The following is a 20,466-nucleotide window of genomic DNA, read 5'->3' as shown; positions in this document are numbered from 1 at the left end:
TTATTTCTTTGTTCTACTAAATTGCATAAAAAAAATTTATTATCAATAAAATTGAACAGTAAATAATTTCAGTCAAAAACTGCTTTTAATCATTCTAAATTTTCTGTTAAAATTTTTTGTTCGAATTACAGAATATTCGAGCAAAAATTTTTTTTATAAAAATTCGAAACTGATTAAAACCGGTTTTCTGGAAAAATTACTATTCGGAAAACCGGTTTTCTAAAATGTCGGTTTTTGTATAAACCCTACCTACAGCTCCATCTTTCGAACGCTTCTAACCATGTTTCGCACCCGAACAGCGCGGCGCTCAAGACATATACCTTTAACAATATTTTCCAAATTTCTTCTGAATTAACCGTTCATGAGCATAGCAGTGACTTTTCTTTTGTTGAAGAAGGCTCGACCCTACGCAATTTTTTGTTTTACTGTTCCTTCCGTTATCTGACTTCCTAAATACCGAAAAACAATCACTTCTTCTAATTTTTCGTCTCCTATCTTTATATTCGCTCTTTCCCACCTCCTCCTTACTAGATGCTAATACTGTTATATCATCCGCAAATGTAAACCTATTAATCTTTTGCCTCTGTATATTTATTCCTAAAGGTCTCCTGTCTTTAACGATGTTGATCGCGTCTTCGATGTATAGATTAAACAGTAGCGGTGTCAGTATGCATCCCTGTCTGACTATTCTTAATATTTACTTCCATTTCTGCTCAAGCTCTATAACTGCCTGTTGCTCTTTATACAAACTGTATATAACTCATTATATATCTATCTCATCCCTCCATCTTTATGTATATTTAACATCTTGTTCCATTTAAGTTTGTCAAAAGCTTTTTCTAAATCTGCGAATCCTAAATACGCACTTTTTCTTTTTCTTATCGTTTTCTTTATTATTACCCGTAAAGCTAGAATGGCCTCCCGCGTTCTATTATGTCTTCTAAACCCAAATTGGTCTTTCTCTAATAGTTCTTCCGCCCTTTTTTCCGTTTTTCTCTGTGCGTTTGTAGTTAAGATTTTTGACGCATGAAAAGTTAGGCTAATAATTGTTCTAAATCTCTGGCATTTATCCGCGTCTCTCTTTTTTGGTATGGCCACTACCATGTTCGGTTTACAATCTTCCGGACATTCCCCTTCTCGTAAATTATGTGATTAACTAGTCCAAACATACGATTTCTAACCTCTTGTCCTGCATTTTTTTAATATTTCCGCCTGTGTCCCATCTATATGGTGCTTTATTATTTTTTAATGCTACATCAAACTATTCTCTCATTAAGGGTTACCTACCTTACTTACCTCCATGCTATCTTCCTTCTCTAATATATCTCCTAACTGTTGGCCTACATATAGGCTCTCTAAATATTGTTTTTACCCTTATGCATTTTCCTCATTTTCTATCAAAATGACCCCTGCATCCTTTCTTATATTATTACTATTGTACCCTACTTCCCTAAAATTCCTTTTGATTATGTATATTATAAGCCTCATTCGTTTTACCTACCTCTACTTCTTCACACCTCATGCCAATCCACTGAGCTTAGCTGAAAAATAAACGTAGTAACTTTTTAAGTGTTCTTTTTATTATAATTTTCCATGTAAAAGCCTTCTTTTTCTTCCATACCTTTTAAAAAACGTGTAATGTGTCAAAAAAAATTTTTAGACTTGTATTTACTACGTGGCGATAGTTTCTGTACACCCTATACAAATACAGATAACCGTAATTCAAAATCTAACCTAACAATTCTAATTTTCAAACTTACTTTCAGGTCGAAACAATCGGCGACGCCTATTGTGTGGCCGGCGGTTTACACAAAGGTTCGCAAACGCACGCTCAACAAATAGCTTGGATGTCGCTGAAGATGATGGATAGGTGTTCTTATCATCAAACACATGATGGCCAGCCTATAAGGGTAAAATAACAATTTATCATGACCGCGGAACTCTCACTCCAACATTGTGCCCTCAACGCTCGTGACGGATTATTATTTATTCACAAAACCCGATTATGCAAAATACGCCGATAATGTATTACGGCTAACTAGCGAGGAAAATATCGGAGCTAATGGACACCGTGGCTGTTTCGTTAACTTAATTGCGTCACTTTTCAAATTTTAATATTCTCAAATATTAACAAACGAGCCATAAGGCATTACCCACCTCTATATTTGCCAAAAGTAAAACCTGTGTTTATAAACTTAGCTAGAGGCCTGACGCTGGAAGCTGGCGGAAATTTTAAAATGGCGTGGATACGCGTTATCAAAAGTAGGCAGTTTTAGGTATAAAGATTGCAGCCCTCATTCTTCAGTATTCCTATCAGGGGCGTAGATTAAATATTTAAAAATAGGGATCAGTGAGCAAGTAATAGACATACAAACAGAAGAACTAATTGTTGATTTTGGTGACAGTGATAGAGATTCCTATGATGACAGTGAATGTGAAAACTAACTATAAAACAAAAGCAATAGGTTTATTTTTTCTTTTTGATAAGTCATATTTTTACATTATTTTTTAGTACGCTACTGTCCTATCTGTATTAATACTATAATTTACGCCTACTGAAAGCTTATTTGTGTTTCGGTTCCAAGAGACTTACCCAAATAGGTCATAAATTGGCAACTACCTGCGCGACCGCTCGCCAGCTTCCTTCGTCAGACCTGTACCATGTAGTACAAGCAAGAAGAGACTTACCCCAAATTCATGGACACATTTTTTGTTCATTACTTTTGTGACAGCCTTGCATTAAAAATGCGTTTTATAAAATTGTTGTGGTTTGGTGTGTATTTTCATGTTTTTATTACATTTCTCAATAATTCCAACGGGAAATTAAATATAAACAGTTTTTTGAATTATCAGATTTGGTTTCAGTAGGAAGAAATATTTACGAAACATTTTACAATTAAGGAATTATCATTCGTTAAGTTAATAACCGATCTTTTTAAAACAATTCCTGAAAATTTCATGCTTCTATGTGCTTTTGTTCCCGAGATATTCAATGTAATTTTTTTTATATTTTAAACACGATTTATTAACAAACAAAAGCACTTCGCGACTTCCAACCAGCGGCATTTTTTAGACAATTATATGGGGAATAAAAAACATGTGAGATACATACGACGAAAAATGCACTGGAAGAAGATATTTCGCAAAAAGTATTTTTTTTTTATTAATTGTTAAATTAAGAAATGTTGCCCCCAACATCTCAGACTATGAATAACGAAAATCAAAATCGTCGTATTTTCTTATTATTTTACCAAAAATACAATTGCATCATAACAGAAATGTTCATTTTTGATAGAAAAAAGCCTCGTTGACTGAGCTACCATGTAATAAAAGCAAGAAGAGACTTGCCCCAGATTCAACCTCAACAATTTTATGAAACGCATTCTCAACACATGACTGTCACAAAAGTAATTGAGCGAAAAACGTGTTCACGTTTTACAAAATTGTTGTGATTGAATTTGGGGTAAATCTCTTCTTGTTTTTATTATTTCCATCTTCACAGTCTCCGTTTATAGTTACTATCGTGTAAATTTACTATGACAACTAGGATAATTTTTCTTAACAAAATCATCAGAATCGAGTTGGAGATATAGGTGATGACAATAAGGTAAATTATGTAAACCAGTTGAATACTGAAAGTCTAATCAGGAATGCCTGATGTCGAACTGATTTCGAACTGATCAGAAATACCCTATACAGAACGGATAATTCTTTTTGATCTGGACTTCCTATTGTTAAACTGATCAAAAATATCTTATTGGAAAATAGTAACATTTTTCTGACCAGGGTTTCCTGATTTCGAAGTGATACATTATGTGGAACTGATAAGCCTCTTTTGATCAAGATTGTGGAACTAATCGAAAATATCTTATGGGAACTAATAGTCTTCTTTTGACAAAGATTTTCTAATTTGAAATTGATGAGGTGCATATTAGGGACAGAAAATGGTGAGGTATGTGTCCAACCAGTCTTAGGACTGGCGATCTTATGATGATGATGATGATGATAAATGGTAATAAGTTTTAACGTTTTAAACTATAAAAATCCGACTATCTACAAATAAACAAAAAGTTCACTTAAACCCCAATCAGTAATAAAAATATTCAGTAGAAATTACAGGCGGAAATTTTAAAATGGCGTGGATGCGCGATGGCAAAAGTAGGCAGTTTTAGGTATAACGATTGCAGCCCTCTTTCTTCAGTATTCCTATCAGGGGCGTAGATTAAATATGATAAAATGACAAAAATGATAATATATATCAAAAAGTAATATGTGGCAAATGTATGCAGCCACATTTCCTTTTACATGATCAAAACGTGTGGGTAAAAGCCTGGGGCCTTGTCACGCGTTTTGTTTTTTTTTTTATCTCAAATATTTTGAAAATGCACTTTCCAGGCGACAGCTATTCAATGCCAAAATTGGTAGCATGATTAGAAGTATATCTAAAAGANTAAACAATGTTATTTAAACTCTAATATAAACAAATAAACAAAAAATTGACTTAAACCCCAATCAGTAATAAAAATATTCAGTAGAAATTACAGGCCTGACGCTGGAAGCTGGCGGAAATTTTAAAATGGCGTGGATGTGCGATGACAAAAGTAGGCAGTTTTAGGTATTAAGATTACAGCCCTCATTCTTCAGTATTCCTATCAGGGGCGTAGATTAAATATTTAAAAATAGGAATCAGTGAACAAGTAACAAACAGACAAACAGAAGAAGTAATTGTTGATGTTGGTAACAGTGATAGAGATTCCCATGATGAGAGTGAATGTGAAAACTAACTATAAAACAAAAACAATAGGTTTATTTTTTTTCTTTTTGATAAGTCATGTTTGTTCATTATTTTCTAGTACGCTACTGTCCTATCTGTATTAATACTATAATTTACGCCTACTGAAAGCTTATTTGTGTTTCGGTTCCAAGAGACTTACCCAAATAGGTCATAAATGGACAAGTACCTGCGCGACCGCTCGCCAGCTTCCTTCGTCAGACCTGTACTTATCAATTAATTTTGACGCCCGTCAAAGTTCCGCGGCGGAAGATCTCACGGACAAAACGCATACCCTACTTCGACAGCTTACATGGTACTGAAGCCTGCGGGAAGGGCACTTCTAAGGTCACCAACATCCCTAATATAGTGTATTCAAAACCGGGGCTTGTATCCCACTTTTACCCTAACGTTATTTGAGCTGAGGTTTGGTTTATTTTGTTAACCGTTTACTGGCTAATTCTCTAATGAAAAGGTCATCCCTTGCATACGGATATAACGAAACTAATAAAAAAAATACACCAGCAACATAGACGGGAGAGAAAAAAAATTTGTTTCACTGGAAAGGATAAAAATCTTAATTCGTAAAATTAAATTTTTCTATTTCTTATAAAATAATGAAAAATCTCTTTTTCGAAAGAAAATGATCAGTGCTTTGTGATTTGCAATTCAAAGGGTTTCAATCTTTTTCAAAGTACATAGGGATTTGAATCTAATTGCTTTAGAAGTAGTTAGCAATTCAAAGTCCTTAAATTTTAAAATGTAATTGAGGCTTCAAGGTCTAAAACCTTTTAAGTGAGGACTTTGGGCTTAGGGCTAGGAGCTCTCAACTTTGTCTAGCTTTGACCTGTTAGTAACGTACAATGCATGAAAACGACCGATCATTCAAAAATCATTGTTTCTTTAGGTTTTGTGGTGGTAACAATGCACTTTACAAGAATAAAATAAACAAAAAGAAACACAATGAAAACGTAATAAAGTTAATTAATAATAACTGAAGAAAGAAGTGGAATAGTTAAACAACAGATCGGAAGTGTTAGTAGTTTTGAAAATAAATTTTAACGAAGATTAAAAGGGTGGAGCTAAAAGTATTTTAACTAAAGTAGGGATCGAATCAGAAGAGAATGAAACTTGGAAAGAGTGATTAGATGAAATACTAAGAAAAAGATTTCGCCCCAATGTACCTAGAAACCCAATATTAAAATGCAATTAAGAAGTAATAAGAATTATACAGCTCATGCTGTTAGTAAACGAAATTAAAATGTTAAGGGATTAGTGGAAAGTACAAGTAGTAAAGTAATTTGTAGAGAGAATAATAGAAAGGTACAGATACAAAAGGTTTTGAGAAGATACATTTGAAAGCATATTTACATAATAACAATAGGAAATATTTACAAAAGAAAGAATTGAATTATACGTTACAATATTGAGTTGGGAAAAATATCAATATATCAAATATCAAAAATATATAAGTGATATCATATCGTAACAAAAATATATGTGGCAAATATGTGTAGCCACANTTTGAAAGCATATTTACATAATAACAATAGGAAATATTTACAAAAGAAAGAATTGAATTAGACATTATACTATTGATATTAGGAAAATACCAAAGCTATATACAAAAATGATAATCTATATCAAAAAGTAATATGTGGCAAATGTATGCAGCCACATTTCCTTTTACATGATCAAAACGTGTGGGTAAAAGCCTGGGGCCTTGTCACGCGTTTTGTTTTTTTTTTTATCTCAAATATTTTGAAAATGCACTTTCCAGGCGACAGCTATTCAATGCCAGAATTGGTAGCATGATTAGAAGTATATCTAAAAGATTATTACACGCACGATGCCTCTTCGGGGTTTTTTACTTTATAAACAGTTCATAATATAATGAAATATATCTTTCCCAGACGGTAATCGATCATTTTTAATAATCGATTTTTCTGACAAGTTCATCTGCCGATTTCAAGAGCTCGTGCACTAGCTAAACGTGTGGCACCGAGTTTTTCATAGGTTTTTTGACTCAAAGTTTACTAATCTTCTCGTTCCAGACGGTATCTAATTAAATAATAGGTAATGTATTTGCTTATCAAAATAAAAAATAAGTTAAAAATGTTGTACATGCCGGCAAATGATGAAAACTATCTTATCGTCTATTTCACATGTAGGTATATGTAACGGTTTTCATAACTAATCATTCTCACGAATCTCTCTTGTGCCATCCATTAATCAAAATCGATCTAGCTGTAGATATGAAAGTATTTATTACCCTTTTTTGACTGCATTTTTATAGTTGGCATAATAACCAGTGATTTTATTATTAAAGTGAAACTGTTATTACATCACTTCAAATTTTTTTGTCCATCCGAAAGACCGTGTAGCATTTATATTCTCACTCATTCGTGCAAGTGCATGACCATTACATTTATAGACTGTGAAACTCAAAGCGAAGATGAAATTCTTGATAGAATAACAACTGAAGTTCAAAATGATTCAATTATTTAAATAAATATTGTTCTCAGTTTTTAATATGCGTCNGACAGTTTAATAAAACTCATTGTTAATAATACGTTGCCTGAATCCACAATTATAACTGGTTGTTGGCCACGAACTTAATTTCATCGACACAAGTGTAAACAATCCCGAGCAGCGGTATGGACTTAAGAGTGACTCACTGCCAGCCGGGACTTTTATCACACGAGGCAGATATCAAGGAATAATAATAATGCTGATTATGCGTGTTCGTCCAAAATGTTTAAGCGTGTACCAAAAAGAGTGATATCTAGCGAATCACAAAAAAGTATCTAATGACTTTAAAATATAATTGTTATGGAACTTTGCCAATTGCATCATTTTGTGAGGTTGACGACATTCCGTCAATTAGTAAATCGGAAAAAATTAACTTAACATTGAAACTCTAATGCCAGAAATGCTAGTAATTACATACTTATTGTATTAAAAAAAGTTTGATGTAACACATGTAAGTCAGACATAATATATACAGACGATCTTGTAGCTGAAGATAAACATACTCTAAGAAATTTAAGCAGAGGACTGTTAAATTTCCTAAGGACAAAGTCACAAATATAGTTCTCTATGTGTATTTAATATTCAAAAAAGATTTACAAGACAATGAGGAAAATTTCTTACATATTCACAACACAAAAATGTTTCTATCAGCAGTAGAATCAGAATATTTTTCACAAAATTATTTCTTATTGAATTTCTCAGAATGTAAAGTTCATAATTCAGAATTTATTGTAAAAATAGTCATACGGTCTGCAATAAATACACTTTTAAAGAATTACTGTGGAAAAGAATGACAGGCTTGGAAAGGGGAATAAGAAAAAATTAAATTCTCTTACATCATAAACAAGTTGAAGTTACATACAGTTTTTAGTGTTATTAATCAGTTCACAATTTTCTGGTACTTTTTATAATGAAAAAGGTTTGTTCATAAAAATTGATGACATTCTTGTAAAATAAGAGAAAAATCAGCATTTTGCGCTTTTATATAGATAGACGATTTTTGTTTTAAAATTTTTTTTTCGCAAAAAAATCAAATGGAGTGCGACTAAGGGTTCAGTTCACGTCTGGCAGCTACATTTCTACTGAAAGCCTTGAAAAAACATAAGTAATTTGAATTATGCTTTTATAAAGGAACATTCATATAGATGGAGTGCCACTTAGTTTGTACTGCTCGCCTTCCTCTGATGACGTCACGTTAGAGCACCGTGGCCTTCATAGTCTAGGTGGTATTAGTAGAAGTCACTAATCTAAAATGTTACATAACATTTGCTATATATAGCATATAACGGGAGTAAAAAATCCAAACTAAAATGTTATGGCATATGTAGCAAATGTTATATACTACGTTTTGTTACATAATGTAAACCCGGCGTAAAATAACTAACGTCTACGAATAATAATGATGGATATATTTAGCATAAATCATTTTACATTACGATATGAGTTTTTCCTATTTAAATTGATTTGATAAAAATGGTAATACTGAAGTCAATGAACTGAATTCCTGGTTGAAAAATAACAAGAAAATAACAAAACAATTGTAACATATAATTTTTAACTTAGCAGTTTTAACAAAGTATAAGTATAAGACAAATACATCTAAATTTAGTCATTAAATAAATATAAGTCAATTTGAAAACGTTTGTATTAATTAATATCTCCGTTTAAGTGTTAAAGACCCAATTGATGGAGTTAACCATACCTTAGGAGAGATCGCAAGCAACAATCGATTAATCCAAAAACATTTGACTAAATTTAACCATTTAGAATGAAATAAACGAAGGTCTGTTCAATTAATTGGACAGGAGGACTTATAATTTGTGTTAGATTTATCGCGAATGCCTAAATGAAAAGGGCATGGGATAATTTTTTTTCATTTTAAGGAAAATATCATGCACACTTATATAAGATCTTATTTACAAATGCCATGACGTCATGACGCGTCATTAGCATTTAATCGATTTATTTGAGATATAAATAAAAAACGCTTTATAGTAATATTAAGAAGCACGTAGTCCACAAATGCTCATGGAGCCGTTGTATAGATAAAATTTAGGTTGTTACTGTTAGTACAATCGAAATTCTCATTATCATCTACAACGTGATTATGAGAACGTCATTGAAGACGGCACTTCAAATTTCTGCTATAATTGCTAATGACGAATGGATTGGTTTAAAAAAATGTTGATAAAATGAAAAAAATATACTTGTAGATATAAGAAAAATTATAAACCAAGAAAACTTTAAAAAAGCAAAAAGGACGTCCATTGGGATCACAACTTCGACGGGATAACTTTTTGAAATGTAAATGATATTTCTGCTAGAAGAAATAAAACAAATAGCTTATGAAAATTAAATGATGGCGCAAGAACGGTTTTAGTGACTTGTCACTTCTCCTTGTTGTAATTTTCCGTTTTTAAGTAATCGCAAACCAGATTAAAAAATTCAGTTTATAAATGTTTTTAAATACCTTAGACATATTTTTCTTGTAAACGTAAATAATGTTTCAGAAAACAAGTTGGTACACTGAAATGTTTATTTTTATAACAATAATATTTTTAAAACGGAAAATCACAATGGAGTGTAATTTAATCAACTGGACAAAATGTCAACACTTTTGTTATTCACAACAATATGATAATAAATGATAACCGTGCTGAATGATATGGAAAATAGTTTTCACCGAAATTTCCGAAAACAATGTACTTCATTTGCAACAATCAAGCCTTCATTCAACGTTAGGTCATAGTGTTAATTGCTACAATTTTCACGTAAATAGACAAAACCATTTCTTCCTTCGTCCAATATTTAACATTTGCTAGTAATTTAAGAATAAAATAGACCTCAATGGTTGTCTGCAAAGCTTCAGCATAGTAGGTAATGTCTTAAAAAGAATCATTGTCGTAAAATGGTTCAAGCATTAACATCCATAGACATAGAGAATGGGCTGAGGCTTACGCTTACAGCGTAATTAGAAAAAAGTAAGAGAGAACGCTGCCGAGAGACCTCTTGTTGTTGTCCTTCTGTAGTTAGACGAGCATGCATACTGCAATCTCGAACAGATACAGCTCGTTTGCGCATGCTCGCCTTACTTGAGCAGGACACCAATAGAGGGCTTTTTCGCAACATTCTCTCTCACTATTGATAGTAGAATACAGGATTAAATGGAAACGGCTTGCTCTATTACTATATTTCTATAATCAACCAAGTATTCTTAGCGAATTAAGCCATAATTCTTACTATTTTAGAATTTTTTATATATGTATGTAGGTATATCTTATTTTCATTATCGTTATAAATCCTTGAGGATAGGGATATATGTATCCTGGGGTAAATATTGATTTCCGTTTCCTTCTCTTAACGAATTAATTATTAAAAGTGTTTTTCTGAACAATCGCTTTGTTCGCTATTTACAAGTTAACTTCTCTCTCAACAGGGGTCTTTAAGAAAAAATTCTTTCTCCGCACTCGGTTTTTCTATTTAATGAATCTAATTTCCGAATGACGTGACCCTGCTAATGATAGCGATCGCAATAAAACAGAGAGAAACCCGTAGAAAGGCGAGTAATTCTTCCTTTCGTATTCCACTTGTCCTGTTCTGACTTTTTTTATTGGAGCAATAAAATACAAATGTTCACTTCCTTTGGAATAAAATGAACACATTCGGTTATTGTTCATATTACGTGAACTGACTTACAGGATCAGGTCTAAGCTAGAGTATCATAACAAAATTACAATTTTTTTTCCAATACTAATCTATACAAGAAAGCATATTCTACTGAAGCAATTCCTTTTGTAAGAATAAAGACAACTTTCTACTTAATAATTCTTTCGGCTCGAATAACAGTAAAATGAATACAAACTTCGTATTATTTGTACTTCCAAACTGAGTTGAATAAAACGTCTTCGGGGACAACTAATGTAACGAACGAATTCAAGAAAAACTTTTGTTTTTTTCTCGGAAACTTCTATTAAGGCGCATCCGTATGCGCCTGGGACTTCAACAACGAAAATGAACTTTAAATTTTTGAGGAACAGATACATTCTACAATAAACTTAATGGTCTCTTTTCATAGCATACCTATACGAAATCGCATTCGTTTTGTGTCTGTCTAATTTTGAAAGCATTCATGTACTTAGAAAAGCTTCAACTCGGTCTAATCTCAGGGGAAATTTATCCTAAAGTAAGCATACTTTTTCTCTTCCAAAACCTTATGAATAATGAATCTATAATTATTACAAAGATATTATAGATAACAAGAGTAAATCCCAGTTTTACATTAAAACTAAAATTAATGAACAAAATGAATATTATGCAATGTAAATTAGCCTCCAAACATAAAGTAGGGCTAGACCTACTTATTAATTACTAGATAAAAATGTTCAGTAGTCCCTCAGAGTCTCTTAAAGCGAGACTCGAGTCTCCGCCTCTCATCGAATCTCTCTGTTGTCGCTGAGAGAGACTGTCAAAAAAACTGTTTAACGTCTCTGAACGAGAGACTCGAGTCGCTCATAGAGAGATCCTCATTTCGCATCCAGTCTCTGAACGAGAGACTCGAATCTCTGAACGAGAGACTCGAGTCTCTCAATAAGTGGTGTCTCCATTGACATGGTTAAAATATTCAATCTTCAAGTTCAACATATTTCAGAGATCCCAGTCTTTTCACGAGAGACTCGAGTCTCTCAATTTTTCAGTTTCATTCATTCAGTCTCTCTGTGAGAGACTCGAATCTCTGAATTAACAATTTTATCGTTCGTGTCTCTCATACAGAGACTGTGAAAGATCCATAAAAACACCTAGGCAATCACTGAGAGACTGTGAGAGACGCTCTCAGAGACGCTGAAAGACTCTGAGAGACTGGAGAGAAACTGAAAATTATTGTCTAGGATTCGTAAACTAGAAACATACCAATTTTCACTAAGACTGGTTTAGGAATTTATACCTCGATGTTGCGTTTAGGGTTTCTGCTGTATTTATCATCATAAGGTCATCAGTCTTAATACTGGTTGAATACGCACCTCCACTTTTTTCTATCCTGAGATAATCTTCACATTTCTCTAAAATTGGAACATCCCACATACTTAACTATTTATAAACAGTAATCTGATCTAGGTCTATCGCTACTCCTCTTAGCTCCTGTTTTTGCTAACTAGCCCTTCATGCCCGAGAAGGTGTCCTACCAACCTATTTCGCCTATTTCTAATTGACTCCCATGGTGATCTCTGTTCTCCTATTCCTTTTAATACCGCTTCATTTGTAACCTTCTCTATCCACTGTATCTTTATCATTCACCTATATCCTACTGTATTGCTATTTATATTTACAGGAAAAACGTCTCTTGTGGAGGCTGAAGTACTTACAATAATGAATCAAACTCTTAAACGTCTATAAGTAAAAAACCTTTTATCCAAAATAATCTATCTCTTTGCAAACGTCTTTTAAATTCTGAAAATTTTCACATACAAGTTACTTAATCTTGTGGTGATGTGGGTGTAATACGTTTCGATCGTTAGAATATGCATTTGCAAAGTTCTGAGGAAATATCAAAATATATATTTGAAATTGACACCTTATGATTGATTCCCTGTCAGATTTAAATTTTTTTTATCATCTTACAAGGTTGTGAAGAAGAAAGATAGAATCGCATTACCGACTCAGCAATAGGTAACGAAAAAACAACTGTAACGCTAACGCAAATAAATAATTCTTTAGTTAAAAAGAAAACTAAAGAAAGCAATTTCAACAAAAACAAAACAGACCAACAGGGAACAGTATGAGCTGTGGAAGTAATAAGCACCTTCAAGAAAATGTATTCAGAACAATTGCATTAATCTGGTATTGAAATATTGTAAAACACATTGCAATATATCGCAATTCCAATCGAAAATTAAAAGGCATTATTCGAGGAAATTATAAACTAAATTTAGAAACAGTAGTATCCTGTTAGCAAGGAAAAAAATAATTAATTGCTTTTTCGGGAGATAGTCGTAACTTAAAACCGGTTCACCCCTCTGTAATGTCGTATAAAACTTCTTTTGTTCTTCTTTACCCTTTATAGGAACTTCCATTAAGAAGAATGGTTTTAAGCCTTATTACCCCGAGATAAAATGTTCAGTCCCTCAGAGTCTCTGAAAACGAGAATCGAGTCTCCGCCTCTCATCGAGTCTCTCTGTTGTCGCTGAGAGAGACTGTCGAGAGACTGTCAAAAAACTGTTTAGCGTCTCTGAACTAGAGACTCGAGTCGCTCATAGAGAGATCCTCATTTCGTATCCAGTCTCTGAACGAGAGACTCGAATCTCTGAACGAGAGACTCGAGTATCTCAATAAGTGTTGTCTCCATTGACATGGTTAAAATCTTCTAAGTTCAACATATTTCAGAGATCCCAGTCTTTCTACGAGAAACTCGAGTCTCTCAATTTTTCAGTTTTATTCATTCAGTCTCTCTGTGAGAGACTCGAATCTCTGAATTAACAATTTTATCGTTCGAGTCTCTCATACAGAGACTGTGAGAGATCCATAAAAACACCTAGGCAATAACTGAGAGACTGTGAAAGACTGTGAGAGACACTCTCAGAGACGCTGAAAGACTCTGAGAGACTGGAAAGAGACTGAAAATTTTTGTCTAGGGACGTAAAAGCAACCATTTTCTTAACAATAATACTAATTTCTAATTTTAGTACCACTAATTAATTAACTAATGTATTTGAGTTTTTATGCCTTTGATTTTGTTTTTGTTTTAGAAAATTCTGCCTTTCGTTCGATTCAAATGAGAGAGAAAAAATTTTCCAGAGACGCAATTTCCGTTCTGTAACTTTTTTATTTGCCTTTCCAGATGCGTATCGGACTCCACACGGGAACAGTTTTGGCGGGGGTTGTAGGGGTGAAAATGCCCCGTTATTGCATGTTTGGTCCGAACGTGACAATTGCAAATAAGTTCGAATCGGGCAGCGAACCACTGAAAATCAATGTTAGTCCAACAACATACGAGTAAGTACGAGAAAATAGGATTAATTTGTAACTCGATATTACCACTAAATAGAACATGCATACCCACACGGATACAAAAAGGGCGGTTTTAAAAAGAAACCTTACTTGGGTTCGTTTATTGATAAAGACGACTCTATAATACAAACCGACGAAAACAAATAAAATCCAGGATTTTACAATACGTATGTATACAGGGTGTTCCATCTAAGGCGTTTTCGTCCGTAACTCTGTTATTATATATTTAATAAAAAATATGTTTTTATAAAAGTGGTCTGTAATCATATGGGTGTTCCATTTCTTCAGGGCGCTACCTAAGTTCGTTATTTTAAGTTGAACACCCTATATATTTTTACATTTCTGGTTTCTTTGTTTACTTTTAGGTCGACTTTGTTAACAGTTATCTATACCTATATCTACTAATTTTTGAGATATTTATGTGTTTTTGAAAAGAAAACACGATTTTAGCTCTTTAAATATGATCAAACAGCATCTAAACCATAAAAGCTACAAACCTGCGGTTTGGACAGTTTGTTTTGGCATGTATTACCGTATCTTGTTTGATATGGGCAAAATGTGTACGTTATTTAGAGCCGAAAATATCGAAACCTACTTTTGACAATCTTATAAGACAAATATTTTTTTTTTCAAATGGAATGACCCATGTTATAACATACCGTTTGATGCGAAATTAAAAGCCCTTTCTACTGATTTATGGTTTTAAATATTTATCTCTAACAATTTTCCAGAAAAAATCGATTATTTTAGGCACCATATCATTCCGGGCCACTTTTAATAAAATCTTTTGTTTATTAAATGTATAAAAACAGAGTTATGGACAAAACTAACTTAGGTAGAACACCCTGTATATTAGGCACAAAGTATAAAAACCAATTCTGGGATTGGACATTTCATTGCGATCAATGCTGGAAAAAAATCCAAAACAAAGCCAAAACACGTTTAATAAGTATCTATAAAAGACAATTTAGACAATGGAGTTGTATTACACACATTATTAATACATACTTCATCTTGTTTGTCATTTTTCATAAAATATACACTACAAATACATCAACTCCTAAGCAGACCTGGGGCCCCCGACAGTCTTAGAGGTGTAATTAGTATTTTTAAAATATCTCCTAAACACTACAATAAATGCTTCAAAAAAATTATGCTGACCTTTTTGTAACTAATTGCATAATACGTAAATAATTTTCTTTCATGCATTTTTTACGTACCTAGGTACCATTAACACTTAATTTAATAAGTTTATATCACCCAGAAATTCGAAAAATGAATATTGAAGAAGTGTTTACAAAAACTAGAGTATTTATTATGTAGAACTTTTTTTATTTTTATTGTCGCAGCTACGTGTAAAATGTATTATTAAAAATTTTATGGATGTAGGTAGTTACAAACAAAGGTAGGTACAAATTGTCTCTTGAACTCACTCGAAAAAAAAAATAATTATAGGTAAATATTACTTTCTCGAGAAAGCACTAAAATGGAGAGAGAGGGCTTACAACCACGAAGACCGAATTTTATACTTAACACTACACTCCCCACATTTTCAAAACAGATAATTGCTCTGCATCCAAAATTTTATCCTACATAAGTATGTAGGTACCAATTGACTAGTCCATATTAGGCTACAAATGTTTGAATGTATTACACCTAATACAAGGTCTATGAAATCTTTTGATTTTTATTAAGGATATTTGGGAGGTACAATCGGAGACAAGAGTACATAAAATTAGAAATTCGTGATTAATTAGGTTTTGCAGCATATCATNATTTGAGTTTTTATGCCTTTGATTTTGTTTTTGTTTTAGAAAATTCTGCCTTTCGTTCGATTCAAATGAGAGAGAAAAAATTTTCCAGAGACGCAATTTCCGTTCTGTAACTTTTTTATTTGCCTTTCCAGATGCGTATCGGACTCCACACGGGAACAGTTTTGGCGGGGGTTGTAGGGGTGAAAATGCCCCGTTATTGCATGTTTGGTCCGAACGTGACAATTGCAAATAAGTTCGAATCGGGCAGCGAACCACTGAAAATCAATGTTAGTCCAACAACATACGAGTAAGTACGAGAAAATAGGATTAATTTGTAACTCGATATTACCACTAAATAGAACATGCATACCCACACGGATACAAAAAGGGCGGTTTTAAAAAGAAACCTTACTTGGGTTCGTTTATTGATAAAGACGACTCTATAATACAAACCGACGAAAACAAATAAAATCCAGGATTTTACAATACGTATGTATACGGGGTGTTCCATCTAAGGCGTTTTCGTCCGTAACTCTGTTATTATATATTTAATAAAAAATATGTTTTTATAAAAGTGGTCTGTAATCATATGGGTGTTCCATTTCTTCAGGGCGCTACCTAAGTTCGTTATTTTAAGTTGAACACCCTATATATTTTTACATTTCTGGTTTCTTTGTTTACTTTTAGGTCGACTTTGTTAACAGTTATCTATACCTATATCTACTAATTTTTGAGATATTTATGTGTTTTTGAAAAGAAAACACGATTTTAGCTCTTTAAATATGATCAAACAGCATCTAAACCATAAAAGCTACAAACCTGCGGTTTGGACAGTTTGTTTTGGCATGTATTACCGTATCTTGTTTGATATGGGCAAAATGTGTACGTTATTTAGAGCCGAAAATATCGAAACCTACTTTTGACAATCTTATAAGACAAATATTTTTTTTTTCAAATGGAATGACCCATGTTATAACATACCGTTTGATGCGAAATTAAAAGCCCTTTCTACTGATTTATGGTTTTAAATATTTATCTCTAACAATTTTCCAGAAAAAATCGATTATTTTAGGCACCATATCATTCCGGGCCACTTTTAATAAAATCTTTTGTTTATTAAATGTATAAAAACAGAGTTATGGACAAAACTAACTTAGGTAGAACACCCTGTATATTAGGCACAAAGTATAAAAACCAATTCTGGGATTGGACATTTCATTGCGATCAATGCTGGAAAAAAATCCAAAACAAAGCCAAAACACGTTTAATAAGTATCTATAAAAGACAATTTAGACAATGGAGTTGTATTACACACATTATTAATACATACTTCATCTTGTTTGTCATTTTTCATAAAATATACACTACAAATACATCAACTCCTAAGCAGACCTGGGGCCCCCGACAGTCTTAGAGGTGTAATTAGTATTTTTAAAATATCTCCTAAACACTACAATAAATGCTTCAAAAAAATTATGCTGACCTTTTTGTAACTAATTGCATAATACGTAAATAATTTTCTTTCATGCATTTTTTACGTACCTAGGTACCATTAACACTTAATTTAATAAGTTTATATCACCCAGAAATTCGAAAAATGAATATTGAAGAAGTGTTTACAAAAACTAGAGTATTTATTATGTAGAACTTTTTTTATTTTTATTGTCGCAGCTACGTGTAAAATGTATTATTAAAAATTTTATGGATGTAGGTAGTTACAAACAAAGGTAGGTACAAATTGTCTCTTGAACTCACTCGAAAAAAAAAATAATTATAGGTAAATATTACTTTCTCGAGAAAGCACTAAAATGGAGAGAGAGGGCTTACAACCACGAAGACCGAATTTTATACTTAACACTACACTCCCCACATTTTCAAAACAGATAATTGCTCTGCATCCAAAATTTTATCCTACATAAGTATGTAGGTACCAATTGACTAGTCCATATTAGGCTACAAATGTTTGAATGTATTACACCTAATACAAGGTCTATGAAATCTTTTGATTTTTATTAAGGATATTTGGGAGGTACAATCGGAGACAAGAGTACATAAAATTAGAAATTCGTGATTAATTAGGTTTTGCAGCATATCATACTAAAAAAAAGTATACGGTTTAAGAGAAAATTTGGAATTTGACCAAAAACTTTGAATAAAATAAGAAATAACGAACAATATGGAAAATTTTTAACTGACTTTTGGCAGTGAATACGCCTTGACCTCAACTTCCAAACAACAAAATATTTAGTTTCAATCTTTATTAATAATGAGCGTAAAACTTTTTAATATGTTTAAATAATAATTAAAACTTTAAAATTGCATTTATTTCAGACAATTATAAATATTATCATTATATTATCAAGTAAAAACGAGATTTTCAGCTAATTTTTCATTTCTTCCTCGATAAGCATTTAGTGAATTTGAATAACCTGACGCTAAAGTGATTCTCCAGAGTTCAAGTTACTTATTATAAGAGTTTGAAATTTCTGGTAGCTTTTTTTTCTGTTAATAAAAATAAATTTAATCTGTTCGGTTAACAAATCTCCATAAAATGACGTGTAAAATTACAATTTCATTAACTTTTTAACGGTTTAGTGAATCGATTTGTAATTTTTACAGGAGTTTTAGAATTGAATGAGGAACGTTCTTCCAAATTTTTATTTGTCTCGTAGCATTTTAACATACCTTCAAAACATCCTTAAAATATTTATACTTAATTGCGTTTGTTATAGACTATTAAAGGACTATCCAGGATTTGAATTTGAAGAAAGACCTCGAGAGTGGCTACCGAAAGGATTCCCTTCAGACATTCCCGGGACCTGTTATTTTTTAAAAAGTTACCGACATCCCGACTTACCAGAAGAAGCTTCGTTAACTGAACACGTCGATGCTGCTAGAAAAGACGTAGGTCTCTACACAGAATCGACGTAACTTGTAATATAATCCGATATAATTCAGGAAATACCATTTAAAATATTCTGAAGAAAAATTTAAACCAATGCATTATCCAGATTTTAATTCGCTCTATCCTGAACTTGGTTTTGGTACTAACGGAAATCAATCAATTTTAGAAAGGATATTTTAAGAAACGAAATCCACTTTCGGTGTTGCTAGGGCCAAGAATATTAAATGGATCTTGTCTTGTCTTGTCTTGAAAACTAAGACAATATCAAAAACAAAAAGCTCATTCGAGATCACGTTGAGCAAGTCGCGAAACTTACGAAGTCGAAGGTAACGCAGCCGAAATGCTTTTTAACAAATCAACTTTTAAATTAAAGTGTAACAGGGTAAAACATTCCTCTTTAAATGTCCCCACCGAACATTAGATTACCTCAATTGTACCTTTTGGTTTTAATAAATTATTAATTGTTTAAGCACTTTGACAAAAAATACCATTAAAACAAAATACAATGTTCCTTAATCATCAAAGCATCATCTTTTAATACTTTTTAGTTTATCCCATCGAAGCGCAAAACTCTTTCGATGTAATTATCTAATTAGGGAAAATCGGGGGGGGTACCCTAAACTAACCATAACCTAACTTTTAAGGGGTATATAACCTAAAATAGAAAAAAAGAACTTATACACCTTTTAAATAATCAGGTGCCTATATAATCAAATCGAAAAAAAGTTTTACTGTTCAATAGGACAAGTTGAAAAGTATTAAGAAAAGATATAATGATTTAAGCTTTTTTTTTCTTATTTTCGTATATTTGGTCAAGTCGCATAAGCAATGAACAATAAAAGATGCAGTTTGAGCAATTTTATATTCGGAACGGACAATTCTTTAACCCATTTAGTTAATTAGAAAATCGATTTAAAAAAATACAAATTTCACGGCGTTATCCTTGTCTTATGATTAGTAGAAAAATTCTTGTCAATATCACTTACTTAATGACTCGAATTAGAACTACCGACAATGCAAAAGAAAAGCAAATCAGTGTCATTTGATGCTTCTATTAGAGCATATTTTTTAATATTTTAAAGTAGTCCAGCCGGGCTTTGAACAATAAAATCGTATAAGTACGATTGACCACACGTCGACTAAATATTCAAGTAAATTAGGACGATGTTAATTTAAAAGTAATAAAATCTATTAATTGATGGCGAAAGAAAGAATTTATGTTTTAGAATAGATAGTTTAAAAGTGGGACATTTTCAGAATGTGCTTGAACAGCTGACGTACGAGGGTGGATTGATAAGTTTCCGGCCTGACCAAGAAAAACAAGGTTTTTAAAAATTTTTTTTTTTTATTTCTCAACATAATCTCCTCCAAGGCTGATACATTTCTCATAGCGGTGTTCCAGTCTATTAATGCCATCTCTATAGACTGATTCGTCAAGCTCCTCAAAATAACCATTTACAGCTTCGATTACTTCTTCATTGTCCGCAAATCTCTTACCGCCA

At 32.5% G+C, this 20,466-nt stretch overlaps 1 protein-coding gene across 1 annotated transcript in view; it reads left to right on the top strand.

Moving 5' to 3' along the window:
• LOC108740637 (head-specific guanylate cyclase) overlaps positions 1 to 20,283 on the top strand; it is a 209,841-nt gene extending 189,558 nt beyond the window's left edge. The window contains exons 9-11 of the mRNA XM_025976525.1: positions 1,767 to 1,910; positions 14,136 to 14,290; positions 18,792 to 20,283. Coding sequence (XP_025832310.1) covers positions 1,767 to 1,910; positions 14,136 to 14,290; positions 18,792 to 18,990 — 498 coding nt within the window. The 3' untranslated portion in view covers positions 18,991 to 20,283. The remainder of the gene's footprint in view (positions 1 to 1,766; positions 1,911 to 14,135; positions 14,291 to 18,791) is intronic.
• Positions 20,284 to 20,466: the final 183 nt, after the last annotated feature.

Source organism: Agrilus planipennis, unplaced genomic scaffold (genome assembly GCF_000699045.2).
Source record: "Agrilus planipennis isolate EAB-ADULT unplaced genomic scaffold, Apla_2.0 scaffold21, whole genome shotgun sequence".
In the NCBI taxonomy this organism is placed as follows: domain Eukaryota; kingdom Metazoa; phylum Arthropoda; class Insecta; order Coleoptera; family Buprestidae; genus Agrilus; species Agrilus planipennis.
This window is presented reverse-complemented; position numbering and strand designations above follow the sequence as displayed.